General features: G+C 40.3%; 1 protein-coding gene across 7 annotated transcripts in view; it reads left to right on the top strand.

Annotated features, from left to right (window-relative positions):
* Positions 1-19363: 19363 nt before the first annotated feature.
* The window catches only part of SNX13 (sorting nexin 13), a 69440-nt gene continuing 61579 nt past the window's right edge, over positions 19364-27224 (top strand). For 5 of the 7 annotated variants that reach the window (XR_013947062.1, XR_013947063.1, XM_080581496.1 and 2 more), the window contains exon 1: positions 19986-20209. Coding sequence is in view for 4 of the 7 variants with exons in the window: in XM_080581496.1 (XP_080437622.1) it covers positions 20198-20209 (12 nt within the window). In the remaining 3 variants the exon portion in view is untranslated. Of the gene's footprint in view, positions 19913-19985; positions 20210-27224 lie in introns of those variants that run through there. The other 2 variants (XM_080581499.1, XM_080581500.1) reach the window with 2 other exon arrangements.

Raw genomic sequence — 27224 nt, 5'->3', positions numbered from 1 at the left:
GGTTGGTATGCACCTAGGCTTGACAGCTGAACTGCAGCTGTTGATGCTTGGGTCAACAACTGGTTGTGCAGCCAGTGCTCATGACAGGGATTTGGCGTTTATGATGAGAGCCTTGCCTGTAGTGACCATGACATTAAAAATAAAGAAAGCAAGCCAAAGCCCATCTGGAGTTGAATCTTGCAAGGCACATGCAGCATATGGAGGGCAACAAGGTCTTCTACAGAGATATGAGACACAAAAGAAAGATTTCGGGAAATGTGTGCCTCCTGCTGAATGGAGCAGGGGCCTGGGGACAAAGGACATGAAAAAGGCCCAGGTACTCAAAGTCTTTTTCACAACTCTGTGTTTACTGCTAAGATTTGTCCACAGGAATCCCAAGTCCCTAAGACCAGTGGGAAAGTCTGGAGCAATGATGGCTGGCCATCTGTACAGGAGGAGTAGATGAGGATCAGTTTAGGGAACATTTCTGCAAATTGGACATTCACAAGTCCACAGAACCTGAAGAGATGAACTCAGGAGTGCTGAGGCAGCTGGACAGTGCTGAGGGGAGTGATCCTTCCCCTCTGTTTTGCAGTGGTGAGACATGTCTGCCTCCAGTCCTGGGGATAAATATCCCAGTACATCTCATGTGAGAGGCTGAGACAACCGGGACTGCTCAGCTTGGAGAAGAGAAAGGTCAGGCAAATCTCATTGGCACATGCTCTTGCTTAATGGCCTAATGGGAGTTAAACTGATTTATTTCTTGATAAAAGTGGAAGTCTAAGGTCTTATCTTGCATTTAAGTAAGCAGCAATGTACAGAGGCAGAGCTGTAGGAAGTGTAGTAAAGAAGCCTCAACTTTGTTGGCCTGTTCTGTCTTACTGGTGAAGACAGCCTACTACATTATTGTTAACTATCCCATTAATAAGCCTATTACACTTACCATAATCAGACAGAGGGTCCAAAATAATTATGTCACTTCTTCTAATTAGCAAGTTTGACTTTTTTGAATCTTCTTGGTGTTTGTCTTTGGGTCCTCCCCCCCAGAAAAGAAAATCAGGTTTGAGTGAGTGCTCTTGTGCAAGTCTGCTGGCATGCAATTTTACCATATCTGACTGGAACAGAAGTCTTCAAGGTTTTATTAGTTTCAGTAAGAATACTTAAGATTTTTCAGAACTGATGTCTTTGGAATGAATTTTATATTCAAACTTACTGAATTTGGCCTTTAGTCCACCACCCAAATCAAAACACAAGCAGCATTTATGTCACTGAAAACACTTTTTCCTCATATAAAAGTCTGTCAGTCTAATGTATTACTATATGAGACATTGATTTTTTTTAATAGGAAAAATAAAAAACATTCATTTAAAAGCTTTCATGTTCATATTGCGGAAGCATCTAACAGCCTTGCCACAAGGTATAAGCTCCACAGACAAAATAATATGATCCCTTTCTCAAATACATCTTTTTTTTTCCCCCTCCAGCTTCTTCTGAAGTCTGCTAAGTTCTGTCTGACTGTCTGTACCACTCTCCTTAGCACCTATCATCCTGACCAGCATTCTACGTTCCCCCTTTCAACAGTGGGAGTTAAACCACAGGGAGTTTGTTTCTACAGTTGGCTAAAGATAGCTATTAACTACTTTAAAGTAAGTTAATTTGTGCATATCCACTGTACGGTCACTGTATGCTGGAAGCACAACATCTCTCCTCTGTAATGGCTTACAGTGAACCTCAAAGCCACTTGTAAACTATTTTGTACAGTAGCTGACTTGTTATAACTGTGTTAATTCCTGTTAGAAAGCAGTTGTGCAGCATTATGTCCGTCACCAGCATTTCAGAAGCACTAGCATAAGACATGCTGTCACTGCTGCTGTATCAGTGATCATTGTTTGTGAAGACTTTTCATGTAATCAATATTAAAGCAGTAAAAAGAATGCACAAAGTTCACTACAAGCCCTTAGATGTTCAAAAAGTTGCATCTACTTTCAAGGTTGAAGGATTGAGGGCTAACAGCACAGGGAAACTGTGCAGTTCCACCTATATCATGTAATTATCGTTTATCAAGCTGTAGTTACACAGTAGTAATGGATGGCTTCTCTACTTTAAGCCCACTCTGCTTTTAAGCTCTTCCTGCCTCCCTCATACGCATTCCTTTCCTTTCAGTCCTCTTAATTTTGTATTAATCTGGTAACATTGAATAGACTTAGCGACATGCTAGCAGGTAGTTTTTTCACACATCTGGAAGTGTTTGCTGGGTTTCATTATCACTAGTATTTATTTATTTATTTTGTAAATATAGACAGAGACGCAGGATTAGCTCGGGTAAAGTCTTTGCTTAAGGGCAGAGGTTCTTCCATCTAGCTTCGCAAGCCCAGCTCTGCTTCTCCAGTCACCAGTCAACAAAGTGTGCTCGACTTCAGCGTTATCACCCGATAAAGCTGACCCCGTGCTGGAGGAGGAGAGGGCCGCGGTGCCGAGGCCTCGCAGCCCGGCTGCGAAGGCCAGGCCTGAGGCCGGGCCCCCGCGGTCGCGCCGCGCCTCGGCGCTAGGTGGTGCTGGCGGAGGCCGCAGCCCGGCCTCGGCTGGCAGCCGGGAGCCCGGCCTTTAAGGAGGGCGCTTAGCAATAATTAAGGCAGATTTCTTAGGAACGGAGCAATCGTGTCTCCCGGCCCTCGCCTGGCATTTCATGGGTTCAGAATCTCTCCACAAAGCAAACAAATAAAACACTGTGATCCGGACTTGCACGCTTCGGTGGAGATCAGATGTGTAAAACACCTTGTAGCTTATACTTCTTGGACATGCAGCTGCATTTCTCAGCTGCTCCCCATGAAGTAATTCCTTCCACATTTCCCAGGTCTTTCAACCTTTAGGTTTCACGCCGGAGTTGACCCTTCTTTGATAGGAATTAGTTTTGCTAACCCAAAATGTCCTTGGCACCTACGAGGCCCTTGCGCAGGAAGCAGCGCTCCACTCTCGGACTATTAGGTTCAGCCATTTCACTTGCTTTACTGAAATGGAAAATTCATCGTGTTCTAGAATATTCCACAACAAAACAGTGCCCTGTGTTTTCCAGCACTTCATGCTGAATTCCACATAGTAAACAAATCAGCAGTACAATTCACAGCCACAGTATAAAGCCAACATCATTTGTCAATGAGTGACAAAACACCCAAGACCTTTTAAAACACAAAGAAGCATCCAGTACCTTCGATTCTCCTAGCAAGGCAAGCTCTTGCTGATTTTACTCACACTGCTCCCTTCCCCCCACCTTTCTTGCATGCTCCTGTGGAAATTTAGATCAGGCAATAAATTAGTCGCAGACTTCTAGGTAGGGAGTTTGTTTTATTAGCTCTGTTCTGAGGTGTCAAGCAAGAAGGCTTCAGGAGAAATGGTTTGGTAGCACGCAGGGAGAACTGATGTTTTTGGCATACCTCTGCATCCATTACAGTCAATGACACAGGACTTAATTTTCAAATAAGAGACAAGACAAAGTTATGCCGAGTTTTTCCTTTAGTGTTATACACTTAATAAAATCAGCAGGCCAAAATGAACATTTGTTGTTTCTGGCATATAGAAGTTGTACATTATGTAATCCCTCCACTGCCAAATACTTTCCAGTTTGTTCAGTATAATAGGCTTGAAAAAAACCAACGCTCAGTAATATTAAGCTGATTCTTAAATAAAAAGATGACTAATTGTTACTAAGTCAGGAAAGAAAAGTAATTGGCTAAGTCTACTAAGACTTGTGTATATATCAGCAACTTCTCAGATAAGCAGAAAACTCCCAATACTCTTCCAGAATTAGAAGCATGCCCCTCTTCCTATTTTTAAGTGATATGATGGAGGACTTACTACCTTCTCCTTTTATAGGTGGACTTTGTATTCTAATAAAGAATAAAATCCAAGCCAGGAAGTTATGGTAGTCAGCAGACCGAGCTATAAGCTGTCAAAGAGCAGCAATAGCAGGGCTGCCCCAGGAGCAAGGGGAGCTGGGGATGAGTACAGCACAGGCAGGGCTTCACCCACAGGGCTTGGTCCCACCACACCACAGCAAGGCAAGCAGAGCAGTAAAAACAAACAAACGCCACCTCAACAAACAGGGCTGAAAACAAGTATACTTGCAGTATAGCTCAGGCAGAGAAATCAATAGCCTGGGCAAGAGCTGAAATGGAGGTCTGGGCCAGTAGCAGTGGCCATGTGGGTGAAGGTCCCAGGTGAGGCTTCTTGTGGCCATTGCACCTCTTAGGGCTCTCAGGGCCCAGGCTTGGAGCTTCTGCCTGCATTCACCAGGAGAACTGCCCTGGTTGCAGAATTACAGTTATCTTGCTGAAAAAAATGTAACTAAAAATATTCCCTTGAAATGCTTAACTGATATAATTAAAGAACCAGAGAGCCTGTGACATCCTTTCAGGAAGAGAATTATCCTAAAAAGATAAATGAACATAGGTATATTTGTAAACATTAGCAAGACCAGATGGGACAAAGACTGTAGAGAAAATAACACTTCTTTCCTGTTAGTTATTATCTGCCTTGCAGCAGAGAATGCAATTTTCAGGCTTTAAGAGAGTTCTTACCAAGCAATTCTAGTAACGGATAAAAGATATCAATCTTGAAAACATTTTGTCACAAAATTTATAATAATTGTGTTATTTTGTCATTGTTATCAGTTTAACAGCAACTCTACTAGGTATACTTTCTGACTTTTAAATAATTTTGTGAATTTATACACCTATTTGAAGCTTCCACATTTGATTGCACAGGTTTTTATTTTTAATTTTTAGTCAGTTCCTAAGCTAAGCATAAAGGTAGAGCCGTCACTGTGGAAGATATAATGTATTAAATTAGATCTCCTGGGGGTTGTATGGGAAAGAGAAAGAAGATAATATGATTAAGAAAGGACATTCAGATGGATTGTTATAAAGTTGGCAAAATAAAGAATCTTAAGGTATTTCTGCACTAACGTTAGAAGATTGGGAGAGCTGCAGAAAACACTACAGATTTTCATGAATAAACATAATTATAATTGGATGACAGAGACAATGTAGAATGAGCCTCACAAGTGAAATGCTCCTCACTGACACCCTGTACTCTAAATCCAGGGCCTGCATTACTGTGGAAAAGGCAAGTCTATTGTATTACATCCTTAGAGCCATACATTAACGGGTCATCCCTGAATACATATCCAGGGAATATGATCTGACTTCACATTAGAAATATTGATTCAGAGGCTTATTCTTCTTCAGCATTTGTTGGTCTTCCAATTTTGTACTAATTCAGAATCATAAAAGTAACCCAGTATCACTTTGGGAACCAACACATTATGCTGAAATGAATGAATTTTAAATAAAATATGCTCAGAATTATGTGGATATAATTGTTCGTGTTTTCTATATAAAACAGTATGAGAAAATGCTGAAGAGAGTCAAAAGGTAATTTGACTTTTTTAAACTTGATTTTGGCTCTTTTTTTCTGTGCTTTCCTCAGAAAAGGAGGGTTATGAAATTGTCCTGCTTCTGTAAGCTCCCCTTCTGGTAATTTGCATCTAGCAGCAGCAACTACAGCAAAAGCACTGAGGTTTCACAGTTGGTATATGTACTCAAGTTTAGTGGAAAAAAAAAAAAAAAAGAGAGACGCCTAGAGAGAGAAGACTGATGCTAGTAACGATTCCTTAAAGAGAAAATAATAATAATAATAAGAAGATGTGAAGAATGCAGACATTTTTCCTATGTAACAGAAGCTGCTTGGCTGATCTATGTACACTGGCCACCCAGTCAGGATGTGTAACTGCGCTAGTCATACCAGGTGCTTCATCTGGTACAGTACATAAATGCTAGTCTGCACAGCCAGAAGGTAAAATAAGAGAGATTTAGAATATGCTGGGTGTTTCGGCTACGTTTGCAAATGATGGTGGATTTTGTGTGATATTGATGCAGAGGAGGTTAGCAAAGGTCTTGGAGAAGACCACAGTTCTGCAGTGGGTGTGCTATAGGAACCTAGGGCAACATGAGCTTACTGAGAGAGCATAATATGCAGGACTAGGTCATAAGTCCAGAAGAAACCAAACATTTTCATTTCCACTGCTTTTAGGGCAGCTTATTTTGCTGCTTATCATTTATAACTATGGTTTGAAAGGTGTTCTTTATCAAAAATATCAAGAATATTAAGTTTTGTGATTCAAAGTTTTTAAGACAAGATAACTTTATCTTGAAACTCATACATTAAGTGAAATTGCAGCTAGCTGTATCTTTAGTAGGGTAACTTTTCTCCATTGTGAATTTAGTTATAATACAGCATGTCAATAAATATGTTTTTATGATTGCACTGTGAAATACATTCAAGAATCCTTGAAGTTTTGATTTGAACTCTGATTTATGTATCATTGGTGGTCTTCTGTATGCGATTCTACAGTAAAATACTTTAGAAATGCCAGCATCCCCCAGTAACTCCACAGAAGTTTTAAAATTCTTATATAGGTACATGACTATAGGCACAAAAGTGACCTAATCCACTTATTTTTGACTGCAGTTTACCTTTAAAGTGACATTTTGGTACGGGGATGATGATTATTTCCTAAAATGTCCTCCATAATAAATGTAAAAGAGGTAAATAGTTGGTCCTATCTTTTCTTAGTCCTTTAGAACCTGGAAAATCTATTGCCAAATCAAATGCTTGTCAATTAAAATAAGAACAACAATAAGCCAAACTCTTCTCCCACTTTCTACACTAAATAGTTTCACAGTGAAGAAAATTTTATTTCTTCATCACACATTCTCAATATATTTGTATACAGAATAACTAGAGAAGGCCACATTACAACTTAAAACATTTTTATTGTAGAGTTATTACAGTAATATGCTAATATGCACGTTTCATAGGCTACAGGAAGCAACAATATCTAAAAGTAGCATGTAACGGTATTACTGCCACTCCCATGGGTGTTCTGCATGCCTCTTTTGACTTCTTTGTCCAGTTAAGATACTGGACAATGTTAATATGCAAGGACAATACAAGGACATTCAAAATCATGACTCAAAACCATAAGACTGGTCTACAATCCGAGATTTTTCATGTGTTTTCCTTTTTTTATTTCCTTTGATTTACTTCTTGGTCATTGTATCACATTTTCAAAGTTTTATCTTCAAGCACAAAATTAAGATGCTTATGTCTTGTCTTTGTTGTTGTTGTTGTTGTTGTTTTTTAAGCAAAGATCACATAAGAATAAGTAAATTTAAGAACTTTGACAAAAGTTCCTGAGACTTGTGAGACTCATGAGACAGAACAAACTTTTATACTGCCATATAATATTTTGCTTGGAAGTGTCAGACAAATGAAAAAAAAAAGAAGTTGTAAAATGTCAGGTGGAGCACATCCTGTAGAATTTGATGCACTTTCAGTTCCTGTAAGCTATGCGCTCTGGTGCATTTGAGACTTTTGAAGGCAGCACTAGGTCTCTGCTAGTCCATGTAGATTGGCCTGTGACTTCAGAGTTGAAAATGGTGTGAGAAGCAAATCTTTCTGCTGACAAAGAGCTACACAGGCTGGATGCAAGCACCAGGTATCCTTTAAAACTCAACAAGTAGTTTTGTGAAGTTGAGTATTCTGGGGACTTAGGTCTTTAACGTAAAATGTTGCATCTGAATGGAGGACTCAGAAATACTCCTAGGGTTGGTAAAGAAAGAAGACATAAAACCAGACAGCTGTGAACATTGAATGTATCACAACACGCACCATACAATTTAGACATAGACCAAGAAAGCGCCTTTTTTCCAACATCCGAGACATTTATACAGGTTGTCCCTCCGGGAAGATTCTCTACCGTTGAATAACATGTGCACTTACACTACAACCTTTCCTTTAATCAGGACACTGATGAGATTTTCTTCTTTACTTGGCCATTTTCCAAGCCTTGTAGAAACATATTTATTTTTAGAACTCTAGTCCTAAGTTAATTTGGTTGGAATTAGCCAAAGGGCTCAAAGGTATTAATGAAAAACAGAGAGATAAACATGCATGTGTGGATGCATGCATACTCATACCCATATACATGTATCCATACACACACCTTTGGTACCATATAAAACTCAATCTAAAAATACAATTTAAAACAAACCATCAGTAATCTGCATGCTATACATCAGCAGGAACATAAAGAACAGCTTACTATTTGGTTTGGAAAAATTCCCTGCAGCTTATGAGAAACAAAGTTGAAATATAGCATTAAGCTTATATAGGAAAAAAGATTATTTTACAGTCCTAGTAAGATGGTTTGATTATGTGCAAGTCCTAGCATAATAAAAGACTCCTTGTTTGCCAGGTAACATCATGGTGGTCTGTAACGAACACTAACATGATACAGCATGTCAGGGATCAAAGCCTCATGGAATAACTCATGGAATCATAATTACTGTTTTGATTTAATACAAAAAGTTAATCTAAAGCATTTTTAAAGACATTCAAGCATTTTGAAGTAAATATTTTCTGAAAGCAAAACAGGAAGTCATCTGGTTCCTTGTCCTTTGTCCTTTACTTTGTGGCACACCTATTTTTGATATTGGATAAGAAGCATGTATACAACATACCAATCCCCTCATCACAGTTTACCTTCAGTACTACTACCAGCTGTATCATATTTAAGTGGAAATAAATTTATTTTCCATCAGCATCCTGTTTTGTCCTTAGTATCTTGTACATGATTATAGTTACAACAAGTTTAAAATGTGCAGTCTTTTAAGATGCCAGAGTTGAACTGACAGTTTTGCAGAATGAGGTCATCATTATGCCATCAGTTTAACACGATGAAATGCATGCTGCTGTCAAAAGGGTGGCCTGTGCTCCCAAACTTGCCTGACTGCACCCTGTTAAAAGCCTCAGTGGTTGTACCAGCACAAGGAAGACGATGAAAGTGAGCAATTGGGTGCACGGGAAGACAGTGTCAGGTTAATGTGAGCATGTAGCCTTCGCTGCAGGCCTCTTATTTGCAAGGTGTTAGCAAGAGGGATGTAGTTTCACTTGTTTCTGTGAAATGTTTCATACAGTTGGGGTACTCTTAAAAGTTGTATTTTCCTTATGACAGTTTTCTTTTTATTTACGAAAAAACTTACAAATATTTATCATAAGGAAAGTACATTGTATTAGTCTGACCGGTGGATTTTAATGAGAAAACTGTCAAATCAGTGCTGATGCCTACACACCTCGATACTGACCTGCAGACAATTTATGATCTGCATAACAAGCTGTGTTTTCCCTCCTTCTTCAAGGGGAAGACCTATCCCAAATATCTGTGAAGTCAGTGAAGAGCTAAAACCTACAGCATCTTCAATAATCTATACATATATAAAAATTGGAAGCATGAATAATTTTGGGGTTGTGTCACTCACAACAGTAAGTATTGTCTTACACATTAAAACTGGGAGCAGTTAGCCTACCCTGTGCCTAAACTCCTGAAAATTGTAGTTGGCAATCACAGGAGTAGGCATACGCAGCTGAGCCAACAAAATGTTATCTTAAAAACAGTTCAACTCTGAAAATTAAATGTCATTCCTAATTGGAAAACAAATCACAAAGTGCCACTCAAACTATTTCATTCTGTATGTTTAAAAAGATTTTTTCCACGTCCCTTTTGCAATCTTTTAATCAGCACCTGTGTACTTTACATACATGACAAGAATAGTAAGTACAAAGGAAAAAAAAAAAAGAAAATGTTCTGTGGGAACAGATATAATTCTGCTCTCTCTAGCTAGTGTGCAGCAATCCAATTCATTTCAGACTCATTCCAATTCATTGTAATTCATTCCACAATTGAGCTCTACCCAATGCAAAGATTAAAAAGGGGGTTACAAAAATACAACAGCTTCTGTATAACTATCCCAGTATCAGCTATGTGCATCTCTATGAATTAATGCAACTCTATTCACAACTCTTACCTGAGGTAAGAGAAGACAGGTATCTTTCTTTATTATCTCAGAAATAAATGTCTTGCGGAAACACAGCTCTGTGTGTCTATAGTTGGTTTTGGGTACAGAATGCTGAAGTAATAAAGAAGACTTCTGAGTTCTGGAAATCTCCAGATTTCTCAGAAGAATACTAATGGATTGTCCTTTGAAATACCAATGTGCTTCTGGAGCACTGTTGGAAATAGAGCTATCCAATCCCAATCAATAGGAAGATGATGTCTAAATATGTTTTTGTCACAACCCTACAGATGCTTAAACACATTTCTTTCAGTTCTGCTTGGAAAACAATTGCAGAAGTTATTCCAGTAGTAAATTTAACAGATACAAAGGTTTTGAAAACTCAAAGCTTTAGGAGTAGCAAAGAAATTTTTGTTCAAAGGGATTTCTGTATCACAAAACAGAGATGTATCTTCTGACCTTCCCTGGTTTCCTACGGCTTTAGGATTCACATGCGTAAGCAATTCTGTGTCAAGAGGAAGGAAGAAAACTTGCTTGCCTAAAGCAGAATCTTTTGTCATCACACAGCTTAGACACATGACTCCACAGACAGTGGCTTTCGGTACAAAAAGAAAACCAGCCACAGGACCTGCTTTAGTGATGAAGTGTATCATATATTTGGCATGTCTAATTAAAGCTACTTCGTATTATGAAAAAGCTATACAGGTTAAAGATGCATAGATGGCATTTACTGACCCCATTAGCAAGAGTGACTGACATATTAGATCCAGCAGTGCTTTGGGTAGCTAGCATCAGCCTTATCCCAGAGCACCTCTCCTCAGAAAGATAGAAGCCCTTTGGCTTGAAGGAGAGCCAGAAGATGGACAAGGCCTGGCAGCTTGCTCGCTCCCCTGGGATGGTTCTCTCCCCAGGAGCCAAGCAGGAGTCATGAGCCTGGATTCATGCTCAGCGGTGGGAATGAGAGATATTTCTGGAAGGAATAAGGAAACGTTGCTACACTGGAGGAGACATAGGAAGGAAGCATATTACTGGTATGAAAAGGGAGAAATAGAAGTAAAGAGAGCTTAAGTCTAGGTAAGGGTGAAGAACTCATCACAGGGTGAAGAATAAAAAAATGACAGTGAGTGAGCAGAGAGCATATGAATGATTGCAGGTGAATACCAGGAGACTTTGGAGGACAGATGTTTATTTTCCACAGCTGGATGTAGATGGACTGTGTTAAAAAATATATATTTTAAAATTATGTTACATTATTCTAACTTGATTTTGTTTCTTTCTCCTGAGATTTTTTTCTAAATGTGTTTATAGGGCTGCTCCTGAAAAGTGAAAAAAAAAAAAATCTAATGCAGTTGATTTATGTTTTGTTACTGGAAATTCTCTGTTCCAACCTTGCTCTTTGTCATTGTTGTCAGATACTCTGGAGCTTTAATTAGAGAACTAGCTGCTGTTTGGGTTTTAAATCTGGAAACACTTACAGATATTAAGTAAGTTCTTAACTGCCTCTTGCATTGAGGAAAAACTTCATGTAACTAATAATTTTCTGAACTGGCAAATTTTTAGTTGAATAGATGAAAAAAATCAAAATAACAGTGTTAAGACATCAGTCATATCGGAGTAGGACAGAACATTTTTTTATTTTTATTTTTTAATTTTTCTTCTGAGATTTTCTCTCTTTCCTTATTCTTCTGAGTTTGGAGTAAAATGGGCTTTTATTTATTTTTTTTTTTCTGGCAGCAGCAATTTCATCTCTCAAAAGTGAAATTGTGATCCTTGTAGGAATCTAGCAAAAACAGGTTTGTAGAAAGCTGTTAATCAATCTGTATCATTCCAACATCTCTTATCAGTATGATGACTAAGCAGATCTGAATTTCAGTGCAACGCTGCATTGCAGACTCCTGTGCACAGCTGCTTAAATGAATTTAGCTTAGTCTGTAACATTGCAATCTCAACTTTGACTCCAGAGTAGTCTGGGTCAAGTTATGTTTATATTCAGTGTTTCCAAATAAAATCTATGTGATCATATGGTAAGTTTAACGCAACACTATACTCTGACTGCAGCATCTGTACTGTTTGTAATATGAGGCATAAATAAGCCTGCAGAACTGTGTGCTTAGCCTGAAAAAATGAGATAGCCATTGTTAAACTAACTGACGTCATGGAGGAAGGGAAAGAGGAAACATATTTTAGGCTTACAAATCCTTTTTCAAGTTGGCATTTCAAGAGGATCTATTTCAAGAGAGAATGGAAATTATCAGGAAATTTTGGGATTTACTATGGAGAATTTTACCGTTCTACTTCGGGATATGCCTTTGCTGCAAGGATTAATACTTGAACCACTGTAAAAGCTCAGATTATGTTCTTAACTTCATGACCTTAGGTGTATTGCTGAAGTCATGGCAGCAGCAGTGAGATCATATGTTCCAATTCTTTCACAATAGACAGTGGGTAAACCTGTCTGTCTTTCTGGGAACTGGATGTAAATCATGAGAATGGACAAGTGGCAATTAGCCTTCATGGTAAAGTGAAGGAGAAACCCACACAGAAGAGAAGGCTCCACACCACACCTCCCTGAAGTGGCTCAGGTTGATAGATGAGACACTCTTAAGTGTTAAAGGGAAAGGAAATAATGGCAACATTTGAGTAAGAGTTGAAGATAACAACTCTTTGACTCTTATTTAATCCTAAGTAGCTTGCAGTGGCCTTGCAGTATGTTTACTAACTTGTAGAGGGAGTGTTACAATCAAAAGTAATGGTAAAATAAATAAAATAAATAAACATCTTGTGAAAATCTCGAGGAGAAAAACATGATCTCAATGATAAACCAAACAAACCATAGCACTAGCGAGAGGTATAAGATCTTTAGTCAAGGGCACATTTTGTATATAAAATACAGCCAGTGGAAGATTCTTCATAATGGCCTCTCTGACTATGCATGTAACTATGAGGAAGAGGAGTGCCCAAGGAACAGGTTTTTCTGGTGAAGGAGGGACCTGGTAGTCCTGGTACCACATGAAAAACCATTTGGAGTTGACGCAGGACCAGTTTTCAACCCTCCTTCAGGGGAGCAGCAACCAACTTGTGGTGTGAATTACATAGGAGAAAATATTCTGGGTCTGACTTTAACAGAACTGAGGGAAATGCTGTCATTCGAATAAGTAATGACGGTACTCCTTGGTATTGTCCTCTTGCTAATGTATTACCAGCAGCATTTCAATTTCGGGAATTTGGATTTCCTGAGGCTCTTTTTGATGATTAAATTAAATCTCTACATTTTGTGGTATTTTTTGCATCAGTCTTTGTTATGAAGAAACTGCCATAAGTGTGCAGCAAAACAAACGACTAGAAGAATGAAGCCAATCTGCAAAGTGACCTCAAGGGTCCGAGCAGTGAGAGCTTCAGCTGTGAGAGCATACACAATACTAATAAACTCCTTCACCCAGAGAGAAGACACAAATAGCAGTGACGCACAATGGAAAGCAAGTCTGATAAGCCCTCGAGTATCCTCACGGTATTTGCCAAGTCCTACAAATTTATCAAAACTTACAATATTTAGCTTCTTTCTTTGAGTTTGTGGAGCCATGTTATTAAATGCAAGTAGAAATAACCTTTAAAAAGAGTTTGCAGCCTTTATGATTGCACAGCAAAGTCTGAAAATATGACTTGACTGCTTCTTAAATGTTCAGGAAACAGGGAAAATATGAACAAATTTCGTTTCTATTGTCGTGATTCTTCAAGCCTGTCTAATGGCTCTGAACACCTAGGGTTGTGAGGCAACAGTCAGAAAACACCTCTTAAAGTAAAAAGAAAAAAGTTTTAAGGACAGTTCTAAACCCCTTCGTCCTCCCCAAGATAATGCATATTTATCCTCCACTCAGTTTTTATTTTTTAAATATATTTTCCAATTAAAGAACTCCTCGTGCCATGTGTTAACTGCTGTATAGTTGGGCAGATTTCTCAGACTTCTCAGATTTATAGCTTCATCTGGTTTTATGTAAAGTGGGCAGTTTCCACTTAAATGTCTTAGATATAACTCATTTTGTGTTCTCCACGGTATTCTCCGTGCTATCAGATACCTTCATTTTGATCTTGAGTCACTGGCAAAGTTCAGTATCACTGGGACACTATCACTGTATCAGTATCACTTTAATCACAATTAAAGCAGTATGTAACCTGAAAATTCAGGCCCAAACTCTATCTGATTGTGACATACGCCTGAATGCCTGGAAAGATAAGCATGATATAATGACACAAACGAATTCGTCTTACCAGAAAAGTAAACTGAGTCTCCAGCACTGAAAACAAAACAAAACAAAAACCTCACGTACACAAATTCTGTTTGCAATGTGTTTCAAAACTGGCCATATGCATGTTTGAGAAGATACCATGAGAAGATACTTTTCAGACCTGTGGGGCCTTTATCTAGACTGATCTACCTGCCAGACACATTCAGGTGTTCAAATATCAGAAGAGAAACCATCTAAACCCTTTTGCAAAAGGTAGTTGTTGTCATCAGGCCAAGCAAGGTAATAGCAAATACTTTGAAGAGCAACAGAGATATCTTCAAACCACAGAGATATGTTTTCATGACTTCTGACCCACTTGAAAGGAGGGAATGTGCTCATTTAACCTATTGCAGAACAAGCATTCAATTTAAGTTTTATGTTCAAATTAGTGTCGCTCAAACAATTGTATTGGTTGCTTCTAAAGGAATTTTATGAATTAAGGTGAATTTTCTAAAGATTTTTTTTTTGCTTCCCTCTGTAGCAGCAGTGTGCAAATAGCATCGGAAGCCTCCTGTTTGTGTGCACTGTTTTCACAGAACATCAATGGCCAGAAGCTAAGCAGCTGATGACTAAGTTCTATATTAAATTCTGAGATGATTCTAGACATGTCATTATAGACTTCTGAAAGAGACAACAGTATAATTTTGAGACAGTTTCCTTTGTATTAAGAAATATTGTTTATCTTTATTCTAACAGTTGCTTGGACAATTAAGATTAAGCTGCTAAGGCAAACAGTGTCTGATTTAGTCAGAGACGACTGTTGGAATAGCAGAAAGTTCACTACAACGAAGGAATGTAGGCTAGCAAAGGCTTTAAAAGAAATTTCAGACCCCAATAGACAATTCTGAGAACCTGAACAATGGGTAGATATTGCAAAAGAAGAAGCAGGAACTACACGTGATGCTTCTTCAGTAATTATTTATTTACTGACCAATATTCACATACTATTGTTTATATTGGCCCTTTTGCATGCGCCCTTGCATTTTCTGTCTGTGCTGGACCTAGGCAAATGCTGATAAACCAGAAAGTGAATAAGATCTTTAACTGGAGGTTGTAGAGCTGTGAGCCTGATCAGAAGCAAAACTTCTGGCAGCTCACACCAAAAAGCTTAGAATAGGCAACATCCTGCAATAACAGAATATTCAAATTTCACGCATCAAAGACACTCTGAGTTCCCCTTTCAATCATGTTGCTGTGTAGTCATTTGCTCTTATAGAATTCAACCATAAAGATACAACACTGCTTTTAAACAGTGAGACTGAACACTTGAAACGTTTAATGACAATAAAACACTCCTCAGACCTCCTGTGTCCTACCTTCTCTCCCCTCAAAAACCAATCACAAACCAAAAAACCCTAAGCAAATGCCAACCATACTGCCAGGCTAAGCTATGCAAAGCCAAAATTTGGTTTACATTAGTTGATTGTGGACAATGAAAGCTAATTTATAGTATATGGAAATGATGCTGTGAAAGATCTATTGTAGACTTTAGCAAAAGGTGTAAAACTTTAGGCTTGCTGATGAACCTAGAACAGTCTTGTAACCACTTTAATGAAGCTGCTTAGTAAAGTAAATTGGTCTGTTCACGCACTGTGTCCCTCCCCCAGTGCTGGCTATTGTTTCCCGTTTCCTTGGTCTTCATTTGTCTTCTAGTATAAGACAAGAGGACATATCCTTTTGCCCTCCAAATGCAGCTTACTGCTGTTTCAGAGGGTATCTTAATGGCAATTAGGTCATTGATTTCATTTTTCATTAGCTGGTGAGCTAGCAGTTATTTAGGTTGCGGGACTGCCCTCCTTTTAGTACTGGAAAATAATTTGTGTTCTTTTGCGCTTCCCTGCAAGTCAGCAGAGTTGCTCTTTTATTTCTAAATCTTGCCTGTGCCCCTTCTATATATGTTAAATCCGCCCCCTCACAATTATATTTTTGTCTCCAAGTTTGCCTTTCAACTTAGTGAACTCACTATGTTACACTTTACAAAAATCTTTATAAACTTCTAGCTGGAGAGACTGTCAGTAGTATCCCTATCTCCTCCTGTTCTATTTCTTATTTTAATTCTGCATTCACACATGGTAGATATGCATGCAGTTTCCAGTGTCTGCAGTGGGGTTTCAAAATGTGAATCCAGAACATCACAAGAACTAGGTGGGTTTATAGTCAGTGAAAACTGTAATCAATGTAAAGAACACCAAGAATTTTGGCAACAAGTAGGAGCTGTTTTATAAATATGAAACCCTTTATAGTCATTAGCCTTAAGGTACAACTGTCTCTGACTCCTTCCTTGAATTAAGCATTTATAGTCCTATGAGAAAGAAAATTCTCTGAATACTTTAAGGAGTGACTGGGAGCACAGTCTTTCTGCCAGGTTTGTATTTGATTAGAGATAAATATACTTGCCATAACACACTTCTTTGCAGAGTGCTTGCAGGTTTGTGGAAGTGACAATAAAAATAACAAGCGTACTGCTCTGCCTGGATGAGCACGGTACTCGTGTGGCTAAAAGCCTTCCGGTAAGTATGCAAGGTCATTGCAATGCTGATCCCATGGTATATCTGTAAAGAACGCACAAGGATAAAACGTGAGGAATATGCCTCTTACGGATGACTCATCAAGTTTAATAGCATTATTGTCACTTGAAGATAGTCTCAGGAAAACAAATAAGTGGTCAAGTGTTCCTGGCCCACCAAGTATTACTGATAATCCTTGAAATCATCACTGAAACCTTGTTTCCAGACCTTCTCATACTAATTTAGTAACACTCTCCTCCCCAGAAGAAAATAATTCATACCTGTGTTTTTTCAGTTTATTCCAAGAATGGAAGTAGACAATGTAACTGTTTAATGCCTCAGTGTTGGGCAGCTTCCTTTTCTCTTGCTCCTTTTTGCTACTCCCAGCAGACTACTCTCTCAAGAAATGTCTCATATCCTCTTTCCAAGCTGCTGCTCTCAGCTCTCCTCTTCTGCCTCGAGTCTACCTTTATGTGGTTCTGTCCTTCTTCGCAGCCTCATTCCTGCTGTTGCAATTACGCTACCTTTCCCTCTTGAAATTGATGGTGCTAACCTAAAGTTAAAACAATGGACTATACCATTAATATTTTGCAATGATATTAAGGCTATGCCAACATGTGTAAAAACGGGGAACAGTTTTCAGTACCACTGTCGGTAGGTTTATTCCAGCAACACAAGAATGGAAGGTGCTTCCCTGACTAGTAGGCTGTTGGGCTGCCAAATAGCAAGCAGAAGTAGCTGTGAATTCAAATTAGAGTACAAAGTATTAATTATAACCAAATCTTGGTCAGAAAAAAAAAATAATAGATAGTGCTGGATGTAAAACCATGATCTGGAAATCTATTTTTGGGGGGTGTAGGGGTAAAGGGTGCTGCTAAAGGGAAGGGATGGGATGTGACCCAGGCTTGAAACTGATGCTGAAGGGATGCTGATGCCTCTATGAGGAAAGGAAATATGTTGAAGGACCTCACAGAAACTGTGAATGAAGTTATGCCAGAACTTAACAGCACTGTAAGGCTGAGATAGGTCTCTTCCCATAAACTGATACGCCTTTTCAAAAGTATGTTTGTAAGGGAGTAGAAAGACCTTTGCGATATAAGAATTTTCTTAGTCCCCTCTCCCAAACTGTTTGAAATAACAGCATCAGAGTTTTACAGATTAACAAACTACGTGTTACATGCAACAATATCATTCCTATTATTTGTTCTTAGCTTGTAACCTTTAGAAAAACAAACAGTAACATTTTTGTGAGGTTTGCATAAGATTGTCCTCTTCTAGCATCTACCACACTTAGGACATACACAGTTTTGCAGTAAGTTTTAAAATGGGGTTATGTTTCTTCTGAATAACTCACCTTATGTGCTTAAACATAAAGGGTAAGAGACACTTTGTTTTGCTAGACCATCATCTTGGTTCAACTACAGAAAAGCTATCATTTATTTATATTCATGTAAGTCATGAGACTTTCACATCCTGTTTACCCCTTACATTTTATAAGCTAGGTAATTTATCTTATCACTGTTCCTTGCCCAGAGAATGCATTTATGACTAAGTGACATGGCAAACAGTAAGTGTTTTAAGTATTTTAATTCTATTCATACCTAAATGTGTTTTTGCATAATTACACAACTGATGATTTACTGAGCACTCTGCTATATTATGAGTCCCTTCGGGGTTTCCTCTACCACAGACTGGAGCACAGGGCGTTATTTGGCTGAATTGAAGTGTGATGAAAGCTGTGAATAGAGAACCATAGTAAGGTATGCAAGTGTCTTCCAAATAAGCATCTACAGCATGCTTTATTTCTGCATGTAAATAAATGTCAGGGGACCAAATCAATAAAGTAGATATTTCACAACTCTCATTGCTCAACGGTTTCAAACAATTTTTAATTTATCAAGATGGTGAAATATCATACGCAAGGCCATTGCATGGTTCTGTTATTGTTAAACATATTCCTGAAAAGAGATTTCTGTGTGCTGTGAGATTTGGATTTTCTCTAAGGAATACACTTGAAGAAGAGTAATGCTGACACCAAATATTTAAACATGCAGAAGAATTTCAGAAGTACATAGCTACAAAATACTTTAAAAGGTTAATATTTTGGATTATTTAGAAAAGGCAAATAAACCACAATGAATATCAGGAGACTGTTTTTTTGAAAGTTTGATTCACATGACTAACAGCTGGGTCTCTGCAGGGGAAAAACACTGTATGAGTAAAACTGAAACTTGGTAATACGAATAAAAGCAAGAAGTGGGCAACCTTGAGCTGCTAAGTATTCAAAAATCCCTGTGAAAACTTTTATAAAGCCCAGCAGCCGTAAGAGCACCCTGTCCCCCTTTCCACCTCTGCAATAAACAACACAGGGCCTTTGCTTTTACTTGGTGAGAAAAGCGACTGTAATTGAAGTGTTTCTTTTTTCTTTTTTCCTTTTTTTTTTTTTACCCCCTACATTATAGTAGTATTGCAGCTTTTCTTTCATCTTTTCTGGTAATCATTACTATTTCGTTTGTATGCATTTTCTCTTACTGGCAATGCAGAAGAAAACAAACACGTATCTCATTTCTATTCCTATCAAGCTAGCGCACCTGAAGTTAACTTAGTAACTCTGAAACCTAGTTAAACAAAACCAAAAAGACCATCAGAACAGTGTTTAATGGAAAAGCAACAAATTTCACACAGGAACCTTCACATGTATTTGAATACTGAGCTGCTGGAGTATGCTCTCACACGAGCAGAAGGAACTAGGCTGGCGGTATGTGAGGCGCAGGTTCTGATGTGTTTCAGTTCCACAATTTATGCCGCTACTTAACAATAATATCGGTAGCAAACATATAGAGGTTTCTTTGTAACATCTAGAGCAGGAAAAAGACATGCAATGCTGCATGCCCTACTGGAGTAGAAGTCGTGCTGTTCGGTCAGAAATGTGTAAAAGCGTTTAAATTAGCGACTGCTGCTTGGCACCGAAGAGCTCAGAGGAAAAGTAGAACCGCGTCTCGTCGGGGACGGGGCACAAAAACTGTAAAGTGCTTTTGGAAACAACGCCTCAAGTTCTCCTGCCCTCAACTTCTCCCTTGGGCTGCCGACTATTTGAGGCCGGAGCAGCCGAGGCCGGGCTCCCGCCGCCGCGAAGGCGCTGCCCGACCTGCGCCCTGCCCGGCCCCGCATTCACCGGCTTGCCCCGGGCCCCTGCGGGGCAGCCGGGCTGCCCATGGCCCCCCCTGCCCAGGTACGGACAGCGGCGGGCTGGGGAAGGAGGGAACGGAGGAGGGATCGGGCCCGGCCGGGGGCGGCCCCCATGGGCGGGCGGCGGCGGCGCACGGAGCCCTCGCAAGATGGCGGCCGCTCGGGGCCGAGCTACCGGGGCGGCTGCGGGGCTGGGGGCGGCGGGCGGCCGCTGAGGGAGGCGGCCCGGGGCTCGCCTGGCCGCAGGGTGGGGGGAACTTTCCGCGCGGCCGCCGGCCTTCACCATGCTGCGGGGCTAGAGCCGCGGAGACGCCGCAGCGGGGTAATAATGTTAGCAGAGGTAAGAGCCCTGCCCCGGCCCGCCGGGGTGCGGGGGGGACGGGAGGGCAGGGAGCGGCTCTCCGCTCGGCAGGGCGGGCAGCCCCGCGCCGCGGTCCCCGGGGGACGAGGGACTGCTGTCGGCCGGGGCCTCGGCTGCTCGCACCGGCCAGCGCCGGGCCCCTCTTAGCGCCCTGCCTCCGCCCCTCTCCTCCGCCAGGAGCCGGCAGGGCCCTCCCGGGCCCCTTCACCCTGCCCGGCGAGAGGCCGCGGGGCGGCGGCTCGGGGAGGCAGAGCCGCACCTGGCCGGGAGGCCTGCCTAGGCCGCGCCGGGGGGATGCGCCGCCCGGCCCCCGCCGAAGCCCCTCCGACCCGCCCCGCTGCGGTGGCTTTGCTTAGTCAAGGCTCCGCGTTGTCTTTCCCCTTCCAAAGGCTTAAGCCGAGCAGTTCTGCCCTGGCTGGAGTTTCTGGCTGTAGGCAGTTGGTAGAAGTGAGCTGCATCTCCCTGCTCGGGGGTCTCAGCCCAAAATCAGACAGACGGATATGAGACAAGTCTCTGTCTGAGGGTCTGTGTGGGTCAGGAGGGGCTCCCGTGCCAAAAGGTGATGCCCACGGGGGAGGCTCACGTTGTGTGTCAGTTGCACTAAGCGAGACTTTCCTCTGTACTTGGTTTTCTCTCCAAAGACGGATTGATTTTCTATTTTTAATCAGTCAACAAGGTGTCTGGCATACGGACGCTTCCCAAACGTGATGACTACGTTACGTGCATTATGTGTTTTGTAATTTATCGCTTGATCCTGCAGTGAAGGTTATTTGTCCAAAAATAAATTGTCTTAAAACTTAAGCATCTTACAGGATGAAGACTTGCCTTCTGACACCTGGAAAATTTAGCTTTGCTTTCCTCAGCGATAGCTAAGGAAGTACACTGAAGCTTTGAATTTGCATCAGAGTTTCAGGGCATTAGAAATGTGGCTCTGTGGAGTGATGAGCTCTCAAATCTCCCCAGGAGGGTAACATCTGCCAAGTGACTTAAACATGTAAAAATACATGACCTATTTTTGCACGCGGGGTATGTGATGGGTAGTTGGAGTTAGTGGTCTGCATGAAATAGCCCTGGTAGGGATGATGTGTACAAGCATTAATACTTGCAATTGAGATTATTTTAAGGGTGTCATAGAATGTTCTGGGTTGGTGCCTCACACCTGACTTTTTGTTCTGTTTGGTGATGGCTGTGTGTGCCTATTTCAGGATACTTTATTGTCTTGGACTTGAAAATTCTTGTCTCGTATCATCCACGCTGCTATACCAGTGCCACTTACTCCATTAGCTTTTGGAGGTAAAACCTGAAGCTTGTGTTTGTTATGACCGGTTATGATACTTAGCCTTGGTATCTGGAGGACTGGGTTCTGACGTGCTCTACTTCTTGTTCTCATTACAAAATCTTTGTAGACAAGATGCTTTGAAGCATTGCAGGCTTGGTGTCTTCCAAGAAAACAAATTTTTAAAATTTTGGGGGCGTCTAGCAAAGTTGTAGGCAGGCTTTGATTGCTTGCCTGAACAGCAGTTGTGGGGAGGAGTTATTTAAACAACCAGACAGCTCTGGAACGGCAACAGCAGTGTTTGCAATTTAGAAGCAAACAAGAAAACTCTTCTGACATACAAACTGGAAGGAGTCCTTCTCAGTGTGCTTTTTTTGGCTGCTCTGATGGTGACTTGAGTGACTTGGTAACTAAATCACCTTGTGAAAACTGCGTGCATGCCTGTGAACTGTTTCACACTTGGCAGGAAGATGCAGATTGCCTCAAGCCTACTGATGCATATACAGTATTCTATAAACACTTAAATCTCCTTTTTTTTGAAAAAACAAAAACACTTTATTAGTGAAAAGTTAGTTGGAATGTATGGTGGACTGGCATTAGAGTAGGACAATAGGGAGAACTGCATGCGTCTTTAGGCTGCCTAAATTTATCTGAATATCTGGATGCGGTATTTCCTGAACTATGAAGGCTGTACTAACTAACTTTAGGGAGGGTGAACGCCAGACAGCCAGTAGGTCTTTTTTTTCTGTCACAGAGTAACTGTTTATTTAAAAGCATACAGTGAAGTGAGATTAGAAAAAAATAAAAAACCTAATTTGGTGGATTTTTGTGGACGTGGGTAGTTTGCTATTGCCTAAAATGGCCAAGATCACCGTCAATTTTTGGGTCATTAAAAACTTGGAAAAAAGTCCTGCTATAACTGCTAGTTTTATGAATTCACTATAATTAAGCAAAATATTTAAGTTCGCATTTTTAAGTGCGAAGACGAGGCAGGATCTGGTTCTGCATGTGCTGTTATCATACGGTTAAAATGTAACTTAGTTTCTCAGAATCAGCTTCCTGCATCCTTTGACTGTATCCATATATGCAGACCGCAGCAGATTCAGGCCAGTTCTGATGTGGTTAGAATTAGGGCCTTGTAATCAGTAATTTCAGGGGAAGATCGCACTTCCTGTCAGGAAAAAAATACTGGGTAGTTGGTTGGATTTTTTTTTTTTCCCCTTACTGCAGGTCTTATTTTAGTTGCATCACAAATCGCATTGTTGGATGCCAGACACGTTCTTATTTACCTACCTAGCAAAGGCTGTTCCCCAACTTCTTGTCGTCTTTTTGGCCACTGGAACTCACTTTTGTGGTCGTGGCGATGCGTTCTGTCTGTAGGTGTTCGGAGTGCTGCTGCAACAGCTGTTTCTCTAGTTGACCTTTCTGTGTCTTTTCACTTGTTCCCTTTTTCTTACTCATCAGATGTCTCCTTTGCCATTCAAGACTCAGTGTGGCCTGTTCCCACGCAACTTACTGCTTCAGCACTCAGCGCTGGTTTTCTCCTCCGATGAAGCTGTGATGGACACGAGTTGCCCTTGTCCATCCCGTGTGTTTTCAGGTGGCTGCCTTCACCATTCTTGACTTCTGTGCAGTGGCAACTGTACAGCCCTTGGCACAGCAAGGCAGCTGGTGCTTAACAACTGTGTCTTATGCTGTTTAATTTTATCTTAAATTCAGATGGGGGCAAAACAGGATTTCAGTGAGACTTAGTTTACAAGAAGTTTCAGAGCTTATTTATAATTGACAACCCGCAATTGAGTTTGCAGTCAGTATTGCCTCTCTGGAAGCATAAACATGCTCCTCAATTTTTCGACAGCTTCTTCTCCAATGTTTTTCTTATTAAACTGGTTTGAGATTCTTAGTGATGGCATCCCTCTGAATTTATCAGCAGCTAAATTTTCAACAGTTCAATTCTCGTTTTAGCAGAGAGACTTTGCAGTCACTAGCTAGTGACAGTTGAGAAGCTTTTTGAAATTTGACAAAGTAGGAAAAGTTACTTTTTCTTGTCTGCAACTGAAAATAAGCAATGTAAAATGAGCTCTGATTTGTTGATATTTATTGCAACCAGTCAAGATAATTCACCAACCACAGATAAATTACCTTTCAGTTAAACTACTTTTTATTTATAAAAGATGTATAGCAAACTTTTATTCTTGTTAAACTCTGATGGCTGAGACCACTGAGAGCTGTTTTTGGGGAAAACCAAGGAAATTATCCTGACTTTAAGAACAAAGATTGACTTAGCAGCTTGTTTTAACTTGCTTTAGAATAATAATGAATTAGCCTTACTGAAACAGTAGTACATTGTAATGTACATGTTCCTCCAACCCTGAAAGATGCAGGACACAGTTAACTGCTAAACTGCTAAACACAGTTAACATCTAAACCCTCTGGACTTCATAGCGGCCTTCCAGTACCTAAAGGAGGCCTACATGAAAGCTGGGGAGGGACTCTTTGTCAGGGGGTATAGGGATGGGACAAGGAGTAATGGCTTTAAACTAAAAGAGGGTAGGTTTAGATTAGATGTTAGGAAGAAATTCTTCCCTCAGAGGGTGGTGAGGCACTGGCACAGGCTGCCCAGAGAAGCTGTGGATGCCCCATCCCTGGAGGTGTCCAAGCCCAGGCTGGATGGGGCTTTGGGCAACCTGGTCTGGTGGGAGGTGTCCCTGCCCATGGCAGGGGGTTGGAATTAGATGGTCTTTAAGATCCCTTCCAATCCAAACCATTCTGTGATTCTATGGCTCTTCCTATATAGGTGGTCATAAAGTGATTAGGTCTAATGGAGTTTTGCATCAGTTCTAAAATGTCAGTCTGTGCAGTTCCCCAAAACAGTGTGGAAGAGGAAAAGTGTGAAGCTTCTTAATTCAGTAAAAATCGTAATAGCTTGCCTGGTTAGATAGTTTAAGGAGCTTAAATGTTGATTTCCTCTGTTTGGTAGTGCTCTAGGGAATTATCTCTGGCTTAAATATGTTTGTCCCTTTATCCCCACCCTTACGGAGATGACAAAGCAGGTTTTCATCTGAACTAACATGAGGAGCATTGCTATTATTAGAAATGAGAAACCATTGGAGTTGTATGCGGGCTATTGGCAACACTTTTAAGAACTAATATTTTCAAGTCCCATTAACACCTTTCGCTGTCACTTGGCTGAAAGTACTAAGGCTGGAATAATAGAAAAATCAATTGTAATTGGCACTTTCAGTTACATGAGGGAGAAACTTCAAGAAGCGCAAGACATCATGATCTTGGGCTTAATTGCTTGTTCTCTTTTTTTTTTAATTATTATTCCATAAGTAATCAGTAATCTTTCATTTCTGAACTGAAAAAATGAGGCGTTACCTCATGACGTAACCATATTGGAATATTTTGACAAGATCACTACCCTTGTTTACATAATTTCTATTGTATTACACTTTAATTGGGTAATTGTGATTATGGGTATGAGGTGAAATAGACATTGGCTTATAATGTGAGTAAGCGTGGTTGGTGGGTATGTTCATCTAGGCGACTTCTTTTATAACTGTCATTTATTTTGGAAATAAGTCAATTTCTATCCTGCTAGAGTTCAGGAGTATCTGTCAAGCATTTTATTCTTGCTCAGAAACAGAAATAGCTCTGAAATCCTTAGAGAAGAGAAGTAGATTTCTGAAGGACTTAGTGTTGCTTGGTGTTTTGTATATTGCAGGGGATGTGATCTCAGTGAAAGCTCTCTAAGACAACTTTACTTGTGAATTTAATCAATTGGCATTTTAAAAGCCCCACAAATTTTCAGCTGGTTTTGTTCAAGGAGGATTTTCTAAAAGTGCTTCGTAAAACAGAATACAGAGTTTGACCGCAGTGGTTACTTCAGTAGTATTTTAGTTTGAGGCCATTTCATCAGTGGCCCTGAAACTTCTGGAGTCCTGCAGGTTTGTATAGTTTCTCAGACAGTGAGCATGAGATTTAAGACCCATTTGAACCTCAGTAGGAGTCAGTCTGCCAGGTGCCAGCAGGAGAAGAGAAACCTCTGCAATCTCTGCTTGCTCACTTTGCACTGAAATCCCTTCTTGCATCAAATGGCAAGCGTGATGCACATACTGCAGCTTGGCTTGGTTAGAAGAACTCTTGGTATTTAGAACTGTTATCTATCAAGAACTGATTTTTGTTTTACAGGTGGGAGTAGTGCTATGATTTTTTTTTTTTTCCCAAGAGAGGGGCGATATGGCCAAGCTAAAGGTTCACAGCTACCTGTTGAGAACATTGATGTCTAGAGCGTTCGGTTAAGTATTGCAATCTGAGTTTTGGGTCAGAAGATGGGCTGCACACATTTTCTTTCCAAGAATATTCATGAATTTGGGATCTGGCTTGCTTTGTACAGAATCAGCTGCTTTTATTACCATGTGATTCATATTTATCGTGTCTCTTCCTCTGCCTTTCTTGCCTCAGTTCTGTGTTTCTGGGAGGAACGGTGTGGTCTGAATTCCATTTTATTCAAGTCTGTCAGTGCTATTATTGCATAAATATTGCTATTTTAATATCATGTATTTCTGTTCTTCCATATATGTTTGCAACCCTGAGGGCTAGCTCTGCTCCGTGCTTCTGCTGGTGCCATATAAGGCACTCTAGGTTAGGCTCGAGCAGGAAGTTTGCATTGCTACACATCCTGTGGGATGCTCCGCGCTTCCACTCTTCCTGCTGATGCTGTCAGACGAGGGCCAAGCAGAAAATACTCTCGAAGTTCATCGTGAAATTCTTGTTACAGCTAACCAACTGGTTATGAAACAGTGCCTCAGACTTGGCATAACTCCTGTCATAGCTCATCATCAGCGCTGAAAGCATGGGCAGAACGTGCCTGATGTTCCCGGTCATCCTATGGTCAGAATCTGGCGCTCCAGACCGCGGGGATAAGCTAAAAACCTGGTGCTTGAGGAAAGAAGTATCCAGCCAGTGTAACTGTAGAAAGAATGTTTGTTTTAAAGTATTGCTGATCATAAAAATCATCTTGGAACTGTTTGACTTAAGGGCACGGTGAAACCTTGCTCATTGCTGTTCTAAGAACAGCTGCTGCAGGCTGACCAGAGCTGTCTTGGATCCTTTCTTCTTTGTGAGGCTGACACCTCTTCACTTACACCTCTGTATTCCATTATAACAACTCCAGACTTAGTTTATTTTCAGAGTTTTCCTGAGTGTTGTATTATGGCATCATACAGCATCTTTCTGAAGCATATCTAATGATTTTTGTGATGTCTTGAAAATAATATGATTGGTAATACTGCTAGTTCTTTTGGTAGATAAGGAAAATGTATGTGCTTGAAATTGCACCTGTATTTTTGTGTGCAATTTTTTCCTCAAATGCTATGCTGAGCATTTTTTCCAGCATATGTTGGCATATTTGTTAATAGTTTTTACTTTAATTTTTAATATTGCTACCTATTGTTTGAGGTAGCTAGCTTCTTTTAACATAATTGGAAGAAATACGCTTATTATATTTTGTATATTCAAACAAGCATTTCTGATCACAGTGCTAACAAATTGGAATTCATTTCTGTAAAGAAAAATGTTTTAATATGATGATCTTAAAGCTTGTGATTTAACATCTCATTTACAGATTTAATCTTAGGGTACATTGCAAAACAACGAAAAGGGGGCTTATTATGGTTCATCTATTGCTTATGTATAATTTTAAGATTATTGTGG

Source organism: Anser brachyrhynchus (genome assembly GCF_964034855.1).
Source record: "Anser brachyrhynchus genome assembly, chromosome: 2".
In the NCBI taxonomy this organism is placed as follows: domain Eukaryota; kingdom Metazoa; phylum Chordata; class Aves; order Anseriformes; family Anatidae; genus Anser; species Anser brachyrhynchus.
This window is presented reverse-complemented; position numbering and strand designations above follow the sequence as displayed.